Here is an 11,387-nt window from a genome sequence, read left to right as displayed (position 1 = left end):
GAGACCACAGAGACATGATAGCTAAACACCATGTGTGATCCTTGATTAGATCACTAATGAAAAAACAACCAACTAACTGGGATAATTTGGCAAAATTGATGACAGTTAAAAAATCCCTAGTGGTTCAGTGGTAAAGAATCTGCCTGCCAACACAAGAGATGTTGGTTTGATCCCTGGGTCAGGAAGATCCCTGGAGAAGGAAATGGCAACCCACTCCAGTATTCTTGCCTGGGAAATTCCATGGACAGAGGAGCCTGGCAGAGTACAGTCCATGGGGTCACAAAAGAGTCAGACAGGACTTAGCATGTAAGCAACAACAACTGGGATAGTTTAAAAAAGCAATACAGTTTAATCTTGTTTTGATGTCAATTTCTTGACCACAAAAATCCTACTGTTGTTATAAATCAGAAAGTCCTGTTCTCAGGAGCTAAGTATTTAGGAATGAAGATTAATGATGTACTCAACTTACTTTAAAATAGTTCAGGAAAGAAAAAATATATATATATATGTCTGTATGTGTGTATATGTGTATATATATACACTCTTCTACATATTTTAACATTTTGCTACATTTGCTCTCTATGTATGTAAGGCATACATAGATGTATATATGCTACATATACATTATATGTATAATATGCATATTTTAAAAAATAAATTTATTTATGGTTGCACCGGGTCTTCAATGCTGCATGCTGGTTTTCTCTAGCTGCAGTGAGTTGGGGGCTACTCTTTGTTGTGGTGCACAGGCTTCTCATTGTGATGACTTCTTTTATTTCAGAGCAGCACTCAAGGGGACACGACTTAGTTGCCCCGCTGCACGTGGGATCTTCCTGGACCAGGGATCAAACCCATATTCCCTGCATTGGTGGGCGGATTCTTCACCTCTGGACCACCAGGGAAGCCCTGCATATGTTTTACACAGAAATTCACAATTTAATAGCTGCCACTTACTCTGATTATCAGTATATAAGAAATATATACATGTAGATATACATGTATGTTTACATGTATGTATATATGTATATAACATATACACGTGTGTTTATGTATACATACTTACTCTGATTATGTATATATAAGAAATATATGTAGATATACAAGTGTTTACATATATATATTTGTATTATGTGTAGGTGTGCAAATGTCACAAAATGCTAGGTCAATGGTTTCAACTTGGAATGACTTTGCCTCCCAGATATGACAATGTCTGGAGGCATCCATGTCTTTCTCAGTTGAACTGGTGCTACCAGCATCTGGTAGGTGGAGACCAGGGATAATGCTAAATATCCCACAGTGCACAGGACAGGCTCTCATGACAACCAGTTATTCAGCCCCAAATGTGAATAGAGCCAAGATGAGAACTGTGATTTAGGTAAAGGGCCTAGATGTCATTGCACTTTCTCTTAATCTTTTGGTAAGCTTGGAAAAAAAAAAAAAACTCTTATTGTCCTTTTTGTACTGTGTGCAGTGCTTAGTTGTCCAGTCGTGTCTGACTCTTTCTCACTCTTTGGACTGTAGCCTGCCAGGCTCCTCTGCCCATGGGGATTCTCCAGGCAAGAACACAGGAGTGGGTTGCCATGACCTCCTGCAGGGGATCTTCCCGACCCAAGGACTGAACCCACGTCTCCCGCTTTGCAGGATTCTTTACTGTCTGAGCCACCAGGAATTTTTTAATTGTCATCAATTTTGCAAGGGGTACTTCCTTTCTAAAAAATGTCCTCTCTCGGGAATTCCCTGGCGATCCAGTGTTTAGGACTTTGTGCTTTCACTGTTGAGGGCCCTCGCGGCCAAAATATATATCCTCTCTCCACATGCATGGCCACATCTTCCTTCCCCTCCCATGGACATTTTGCATGTTCTTGTAGTTTCTGTCCATGGGCCCTGCCTCCTCCCTCGCACTGGAACAGCGCTTCCTTCACAAAAGGCTCCAGTAGCCTCACAGCAAGGCGGCTTGCGTCCCACAGCCCACGTGTGGCCTGCGTGTGGACTTTCCTGTCACGGCTCCTTTCACAGGCTCCCCTTTGAATTGTCATCCATAGGAAGGATCAGGATCCTTGCTGAATTGGGTTTAGGAGAAATAAAAACCGCAGGGTTCGAGGACCTATTTTATCATCAGAGGCCCCCCAAGTGTCCTATAAAGGCTAGTCTCACCCTCTTCTTAATCACCTGCATAAACCGGACGATGAATGTGCTTTATTCAAGTGGAAATAGAAATGCAGCTGCCACCACAATGGAACCTGGGCACCAGCCCCCTTCACCAGGATGGGAGCACCTGAAGGGTAGGGACCCCGTCTTACCCTCCTAGTATCAAGTATAGCAGATACTCAAGAAATTGTCAAAATAAGATAATTTTGTTCAAGAAAATTTTAGATAGAGTGTTTCACCAAGAAAAATTTTGAAGTAAAATGCCCCACAACTTTTATATGGCTTGTGTGTGATAGTTCATGTCATACACCCACTATACCACACTATACCACTGCCACAGCTATTCAATTCAAAACTCCTAAGAGCTTCTCAGAACCCCAGCACTGCAATGAGCACAATACTAAATAGCCACTCTGCTAAAACCTGGGTGGAGACTCCGAGTACACAGCGCCCCATCCAATTAGGTCAGTACTTCCTCTGTTCAAATGCTTCCAGTCCTTTCTGCGTGCTCATCATTTAACCATCTCAAAAGAGGAAGGCATCGCCACCTCCAGATGATCCACTCAGCCATAGAAGTCTGCTAGTGGCACGTCTGTCCTCCCTTCAGTAATGTTCTCCTGCTGTGGAGAGGATCAGAAAGCAGCAACGCAGTTGCCACCTCTCTAATGTTCCGATAAACACAACGGCTCAGACACGAGCTCCTGAACCCCAGAGAGGCAGAGAAGGGCCTCAGACATCCTACAAGGTCAGAGATCCATCAGGTCTTTCAGTATCTGGTGAGGCAGTAAGAACTAGAGCAGGGCTTCTCCAAGGGTCCTGCAGCAGTGCAACCTGGGAGTTTAATGGAAAAGCAAATTCTTGAACCCCGTCCTTCCTGCTGGGTAGGGCCCAGCAACCTGTGCTTTTAGGAGTCCTCTGGTGACCATGGTGCACGTCCAGGTTTGAGGACTGGACTAGAGCTGGTGTGTCCACAGAAACCGTTCGGATCCAGCGTCCCAGTGTCAGCAGAGTGGGAAGGTTGCCCCGTTTCTCAGGAACAGACAGGGTCCTTTCAGGTTAAGAGGCACACCATCCTTCACCTGACCTGAGTCAGGGTTCCCCTGACAGCCAGCCAAGGGCTCACACTAAGTCCACACAGATGATACAGCCAGACAAGTGTCACCCCCAGCTAGTGGGTTCCGAGCAAAGCCCTCCTTCTCTGGTACAAAGATTCACATACTTGCTTTTTTTCTCTGATATTTACAAAATCTCTGATAGTTACAGGATTCAAAGATGGTGCTTATACTTAAAGGTGCCCTTCCTTCTAAGTTATACATTTGGGGCTTTTATGACTTTGGGGGCCAAGCAGAACCAATTGTGGTTTTCTCTCTTAAGTGTCTCCACACAGGCTGGGGAGATCCCAGAATATCAGTAGAAGGCAAAAGGCACATTTCCAGCAGTGACTCCAAGAGTCAGGGTCAGCCAAGCTTAAAAGAAAGGGCTGCAGAAGGTGGGAAGATTGTAAATGTGGAGAAAAAGAGGACTAAGAGTTCAGTGAAAGAGAAAGGAGAGAGGGACGAGGGCTGATTTATCTCCTTCTCCCTGTAAATCCCATGGACAGAGGAGCTGGCGGTCTACAGTCCATGGGGTCAAAGAGTCGGAAATGATTTAGCGACTAAGCATGAGCACCCTGCACCTGGACCACTGACCCTGTCATTCCTTTGAGCCACTGCTCCTGCGCCCTAGCAAGGTCAGAGCAGGGCTGACCACCCTGGTCTCCATCGGTGTCGGTGGCTAATTCAGGTCAGATAAGAGTCAAGCTGCAGAAGAGAAAATGGTAGTAACAAAATATTTATTACTTTTCCAGAAAAAGACGAGGAAAGGAAACTGTGGGCAAAAGAGGGAGCCGTGAGCAAATGCACTGCTTTCTGGCATGTCTGCTCTAAAAAACAAAACCCCTTTGGGCAAAAGAAAACTCGTGAAAGCTAGAACTGCCCTTGGACAGCGAGGTTCAATTCTAACCCAGATTTATTATAACTTGTAAAAGTTCTATCAATTCCACCGCACTGCGTGGGAATTATCGCGCACTTTCTTTCCCCGCACCCCCGCCCCTTAACTTCTGAAAAACCAAACTGGCTCACTCACTCATACCTGGGTTTAGCTGAGGAAGTAAAATGCGTTTATCATTATCTACCACAGAAAAGCACACTCAGTTTGCATCTCGGATTGTCTTCAGTAAAGTCTATTTTGCTTGCAACGGTGGCATAATCCTGCTTTCTCTTCCCTGGGTTCTGTTCTCTCGCTTAAGTCTTGCCTTTCCCCTTCTTTGCCTTGGCAGCGCCTGGCCAGCGGAAGCCGCGCAGCTGCAGGCAGTCGGCCACGTTGTGCGCGATGTAGTAGAGGTTCAGCATGGCGGCGGGGCTGAGGATGTCCACTTCCGGCTTCTTCTGCTTCTTCCCACGCGACTTGCGGCTTTTCTTCTTCCCTTTAGCTGGCTTTCAAAGACAAGTATATACACGGGGCAAAAGTTAGTTCTAATAACCTTGAAAATATGTTGAAAACATATTGAAATATGTTGAAAATATATAATTTTCAACATTTCCCACCGAACTTAAGGGAAAAAAAAAAGTTCCTAAAGGGGAAAAAAAACCTGGGACAACAACAAAAAATGTTTGTATAAAGCGGGAAGAGAAGTCATACGCAGTCCGATGGAGCGACTGCCTATCAAGCACCGTCCCCAGAGACTCAACGTGATTTAAGCGCCCAGAGACTGGGAGAGCAAGGAGGAGAAACTGAGGCACAAGACCCACACATTGCGGGCTGTGTCATTCCATGAGAGGGTGAAGTACAGGGAGATGAACCAGGGCGGGGGAGAGAAGGCGAAGGGCCAGAGGGAAATGCGTGTAGGGGGAGAGGAAGGCTGGCACAAAGGAGAATTCTGTGTTCCAGGCTTCCCCAGATCTCATGTGCCTCCCCAAAGATGCCCTCCCAAGCAGAGAAGCAGCGTTCTCCTCTTTACTTTCTTTCAAAAACAAAATAAAAAGACTCCAAAAACAAATAACACCAAAAAAAAAAAAAAAGCCCCAACCTATAGCAATTAGTATGTGGGCCTTGTTTGCAGTTTGCTTAGAACAAGCCACAAAAAGGCATTTTTACAAAAAAGCAATTGAGAAAAATTGACAATATCAAGTAATTATTCATTCAATTAGGTCTGAGAGTGGCTTTGGGTCATGGAAGAAAATGTTCACACGTTTCAGAGATGCATACTAAAATCTGTAGGAATGAAATAAAAGGAAGCCTGAGATTTTCTTTAAAATACTGCACCTTGCCCACCCCCACCCGACCAATAAAACATAGAAGCCAAGGTGGCAAAATGCTTACAATTTCTGAATCTGAGATAGGACTATATAGGGATTCATTTTACTATTCTCTTTTTGTGCATGTTTCAGAATTTTCCTAATAACGATAAAACGTATTGGCTAAGTAGGATCAAATACATATTTTGGCATTTGTTATATGATAGTCTCTACCTCATTAAGCAGTCATGAGGACTAAGACACGAATCTCATGCACATAGCAAGTGTCTGACACTAAGCACTCAATAAACGACGTTGCCATCACTTTTATCATCGCTAATCCTCATGAGTTTCAAGGGAGGGAGGTATATTCCTATCTTAAAAATGGAAAAGCAGAGGCTCGGCAAGGTCACAGTGCAAATCGGCATTCACCAGGCTCGGGAGTTGTGCTCTTGCCACAATCACGCTGCCTGGTTAAGGCCCTGTGGGCAAAGGAATGGATACCATCCTAACCTGGGAACAAATGATCCCCGAAGTTTTGCTACAGCCACACGAGGCTGCAAGGAATTCTCTATTCCTACGACTCACCCATACAGAAAATAACAGATGGGAGTATAGTACAGAAAAGGTGTCTCTTCTAGGCAAGGGAAAAGAGGAGTAAGTTCTCAAGGATGCCTGCAAGGGCTAAATGTTTGTATAAAACAGACATCCTGTTCATAGCACCTCACTTTAAAAACATCCTCAGTTAAACAAAGAGAAACATAGTCAATGTGTTAAAAATACTAAAATACATTTTTGTTAAGTGAAATGAAGGATGTTCCTAGATATGAAACCCATGAATGAAGATGAGACATTATGTTGCAACACAGTAGCCTGGCTTCTGTGAGGAAATCCAAATGAAGAGAAACAATATGGAGCCCCATATGATAACTGCATCTCCCGATAAAGCATCCTTGTGGGGTAGCGGATGTGCACTGCCATAAGCTCTTAAGGATTCGGAGTCTTGGCTTCCTTTCTGATTTTATACTCTTTTGCATGTCAAACACGCTTGACTTACCTGGAATAACTGCCAAAAAAAAAATGTGTGTGTTTTAATCTGTAAAATGGTTTGAGAACTAAGATTCACACAAAAGTTTGACATTTTTATTCAAGGTTCTCATCTTTTTGTAGAAACTGGCAAACTGATTCTAAAATTCCTATGGAAATGCAAAGGATATAAGACAGAGGTTTGACATTTTTATTCAAAGTTCTCCTCTCGTTGTGGAAGATTCTAAAGTTCATAGGGAAATGCTAAGGGCTTTGAAAAAGAAGAACAAAGTTGAAGGACTAATACTACCTTATTTCTAGAATTATAAAGCTATAGTATTCAGATGGTATTGGTGTTAAGATAGACAAATAGATTAATAAAGTGCAAAACAGACCCACACACATATTTAGATAACTGATTCAAATAATTGATTCAACTGATTTTCAACAGAAGTGCCAAAGCAGTTCAGTGGAACAAGGATAGGATAATCATTTCCATAAATGCTGCTGGAACAATGAATATCCATGTGTAAAAAAAATGAACTTCAATTCATATATGTTCCATATGCAAAAATTAACTCAGAATGGCTCACAGACCTAAATGGCTCAAAATTATAAAACTTACAAAAGAAAATACAGAGAAAAGCCTTTGTGACCTTGGATTAGGCAAAAATTTCCTAGATATGATATCCAATTTGATGTCTATAAAAGAAAAAATGGGTAAATTCACCATCAAAATGAAAACTTATGCTCTTCAAAAGATACTAAAAGGAGAATGAAAAGCAAAGCCACAGACTGGGAGGAAATATTGCAAATCATACGTCTTGAATGTCATGACGGCTTAATGTCTGTACACCTATGTCAAACTTATCAAACTGTACATTTTGTATATGTATAATCTATTGTGTATCAACTCTAGCTCAATAAATCTGTTAGAAAATTACTAAAAAGGAATGAAAATTTTCAGTTCTGAGCTGGTTGGGTTGGTTGACTACAACCCCATGGTTCTTGGCTATTTCTGGTCTCAGAACATAGAGCTCCAGACTTAAAACTCTCTGAAATCCTTAATGAAGACCATTTTAGCTTCAAGCCACACTTGCCTTCCTTCTAGTACCCAAATGCGCCAAACTCCTCCCTGCTCCCTCCTCTTCCTGCAGATCTCCACAGCAGGCCTAATTTGTTTCTTATCTTTGTGCTAGCCTCTGCTCAAATACTACCTCTTCAGAAAAACCTCCCAGACACCATGCCTGTATTCTTTCTACTACTCGAGTGACCATATAATTCACTGCCCAAACCAATGCACTTCAACAAGCATTAACTGGGACTGTCCCAGGCAAAGAGGGAGGAAGTACAGATGGCCTCCCAATAACCCTCCCAGCACTGTCACTTCCTATCTCCTTGCCCCAAGCACTCTTTACTATTTAATAATACTTTTTATGTATTTATTGTATGTTTCCCTACCCAGAGGTTTTATCTATGAGTTCGATTAATTCCCCAGGACTTAGAACAATGTTTGGAACATTGCAGGGATGAATAAAATATGCTGAGTGAATAAAATACAACTCAGATGCAAGGCAAACAGCTGAGAAAAGAAGAGAAGGAAAGGCAAAGGAAAAAGGGACCAATGCAGCCAACTGAACACCGAGTTCCAGAGAACAGCAAGGAGAGAGAAGAAAGTCGTCTTAAATGAACAGTGCAAAGACATAGAGGAAAACAACAGAATGGGAAAGACTAGAGAGCTCTTCAAGAAAACTGAAGATACCAAGGGAGTATTTCATGCAAGGATGGCACAACAAAGGACAGAAATGGCAAGGACCTAACAGAAGCAGAAGAGATTAAGAAGAGGTGGCAAGAATATAGAAGAGTCATACAAAAAAGTCTTAATGACCCAGATATACATAATGGTGTGGTCACTCACCTAGAGCCAGACATCTTGGAGTATGAAGTCAAGTGGGCCCTAGGAAGCATGAGTATGAATAAAGATAGTGGAGGTGATGGAATTCCAGCTGAGTTATTTCAAATTCTAAAAGAGGATGTTGTTGAAGTGCTGCAATCAATATGCCAACAAATTTGGAAGACTCATCAATGGCCACACGACTGGAAAAGGTCAATTTTCATTCCAATCCTAAAGAAGGGCAATGCCAAAAAATGTTCAAACTACCGTACAATTCCACTCATTTCACATGCCAGCAAGGTAATGCTCAAAATCTTTCAAGCTAGGCTTCAACAGTAAATGAATCAAGAACTTCCAGATGTACAAGCTGGATTTAGAAAAGGCAGAGGTACCAGAGATCAAATAGCCAACATCTGCTGGATCATAGAAAAACCAGGGGAGTTCCAGAAAAACATCTGCTTCATTGACTATGCTAAAGCCTTTGACTGTGTGGATCACAAGAAACTGTGGAAAGTTCTTAAAGAGATGGGAATACCAGATCACCTTACCTGCCTCCTGAGAAATCTGTATGCAGGTCAAGAAGCAACAATTAGAACCTTACATGGAACAAAAGGCCGGTTTCAAATAGGGAAACGAGTATGTCAAGGCTGTATATTGTCACCCGGCTTACCTTATATGCAGAGAACATAATGTGAAATGCCAGGCTGGATGAATCACAAGCTGGAATCAAGACTGCCAGGAGAAGTATCAACAACCTCAGATATGCAGATATTACCACCGTAATGGCAGAAAGTGAAGAGGAACTAAAGAGACTCTTAATGAGGATGAAAGAGAAGAGTGAAAAATCTGGCTTAAAATTCAACATTCAAAAAACTAAGATCATGGCATCCAGTCCCATCACTTTATAGCAAATAGATGGGAGAAAAGTGGAAACAGTGACAGATTTTATTTTCTCCAAAATCACTGTGGATGGTGACTACAGCCACGAAATTAAAAGACATCTGCTCCTAAGAAGAAAAGCTATGACAAACCTAGACAGCATATTAAAAAGCAGTCACTTTTTAACTTAGTCAACAAAGGTCTGTACAGTCAAAGCTATGGTTTTTCCAGTATTCATGTAGGGATAAAGAAGGCTAAGGGCTGAAGAATTGACGCTTTTGAACTGTGGTGCTGGAGAAGACTTTTGAGAGTCCCTTGGACTGCAAGGAGATCAAGCCAGTAAATCCTAAAGGAAGTCAACTCTCAGTATTCATTGGAAGGTACAGATGCTGAAGTGAAGCTCCAATACTTTGGCCATCTGATGTGAAGTGCCCACAAACTGGAAAAAACCTTGATGCTGGGAAAGACTGAGGGCAAGAGAAGAAGGGGGAGAAGGGGGCGACAGAGGATGAGATGGTTGGATGGCGTCACGGACTCAATGGACATGAGTTTGAGCTAACTCCAGGAGACAGCGAAGGAGAGGGAGGTCTGGTGTGCTGCAGTCCATGGGGGTCGCTAAGTCAGACACGACTAAGCGACTGAACAATAACAACAGTCCACAGAGAAGAATCCCACCTGGGACCCTAGGCGGGGCAGCAGAAGCCAGGTGCCTGACTAGTCGTTCTTGGTATGTACTGGCGCCCTGGGCATTTTCTGGGTGTGAAAGTTGCTCCATAGAACCAAAGGACTTCAACCAACCAACTCACAAAAGAGGGCCTGATTCTGCGGTTACGGTCCCCTTCGGCAGACGCAGACCACCAAGAAAACCCCTCTCCCCCCTAAGCTTTACCCAGAGCGCTCAGATCACTGGGCTGGACACCGCCACCCCACGACCCTTGGAGATGAAGGTGCCAATCTCTTGGCGCGGCAACAAAGCTTAATAAAGCGTGCCTCTACAAGACAAACGGTTCTAAAAACCAATTTAACAAGTGCCTCGGAACCTCTTAGACTTAAGTAGCGGGTATTACCATGGTAACGCGTTCTCAGTTGAGCAAGTGAGTGTGGTAAGGGTTCCCAATCCTGAAAGAAAGAGAGAGACCCGAGTTCTCCGCATCGCCTGGGGGCGGCGCCCCCGCGCCCATTCCTGCAGCTCACCGGGCTGCCACCTCTGCACTCGCCAGCGAACCGCCGACGGTCCCGAGACCTCGCCGGGCTTTTCTGGGACCGGCTCCCGCGGTGCGGAGCGAGGAGGCCGAGGCGCTCAGGGGAGCCCGGTGGGGCAAGGGGGCAGTCAGCCACCGAGCGGCCGCCACGCCGGACTGGGCTCCCGCCGCACGGAAGTTCCGGGATGCGCTTCTGCAGCAAGTGCGCCTCGCGGGCGCTGGAGAGCCGCGCGCACAAACGCCGGGAGGCGCGCGCCGCGGGGGCGGGGCCGCGCAGTGTTTACCTGTTGCCTGGACACGCGGGCCTGGCGCCCGGCCGTTGGCAGAGTCCGACCCGCCCACCCCGTCCGCGGAGCCCTCGCCCGCTTTCCTGACCGACGCCGCCAGCCCTCCAGGATGCGCCGCGTTGGCCAGGCCACTGTCCCTCGCGCGACTCTGGCTAAGGTTGGGCGCGCGTGGAACCCAGGCTCGGCGCAGCGGCGGCTGGCTCCGGGCCACACCCGGCCGGACGGGGCGAGGGGCGGGGGTTACCGTCTTGGCCTTAGAGTGGGCGGATTCAGCTCTGAGTGCGAGCTCTGCCACTCACTGACTGGCCTTGGAGAAGTTAGCCAAGACTCCAGGACCTTTTTTGGAAAATGAGATAAAAGCCTTTGAGGGTTGAAGTGAAAACAACATGCGGAAATGTCTTAAAAGAGCCTGTAATAATAGAAACATCACAAAAATTTTAAAATTTTTCATGATTTATTTTGGCTGTGCTGTGCGCGGGCTTTCTCTAGTTGTGGCAAGTGGGGGCTACTCTCTAGTTGCAGTGCTCTGGCTTCCCATTGTGGTGGCTTCTCTCGTTGCAGAGCACAGGCTCTAGGCACTTGGGCTTCAGTAATCATGGCACAGGCTTAGTTGCTCCTCTGAGATGTGGAATCTTCCCGGACCAGGGATGGAATCCGTGTCCCCTGCATTGGTAGG

General features: G+C 44.9%; 1 protein-coding gene across 1 annotated transcript; it reads right to left on the bottom strand.

Annotated features, from left to right (window-relative positions):
• Positions 1-3,962: 3,962 nt before the first annotated feature.
• SMKR1 (small lysine rich protein 1) lies at positions 3,963-10,704 on the bottom strand (the record flags this gene model as incomplete). Its single annotated transcript, XM_081531178.1, has 3 exons — positions 3,963-4,618; positions 10,290-10,341; positions 10,417-10,704. Coding segments are annotated over 3 exons (528 nt in total), but the record flags the coding sequence as incomplete, so codon positions are not given.
• Positions 10,705-11,387: the final 683 nt, after the last annotated feature.

Source organism: Giraffa tippelskirchi, chromosome 10 (genome assembly GCF_054371585.1).
Source record: "Giraffa tippelskirchi isolate mGirTip1 chromosome 10, T2T-mGirTip1v1.2.pri, whole genome shotgun sequence".
NCBI classification, from domain to species: domain Eukaryota; kingdom Metazoa; phylum Chordata; class Mammalia; order Artiodactyla; family Giraffidae; genus Giraffa; species Giraffa tippelskirchi.
This window is presented reverse-complemented; position numbering and strand designations above follow the sequence as displayed.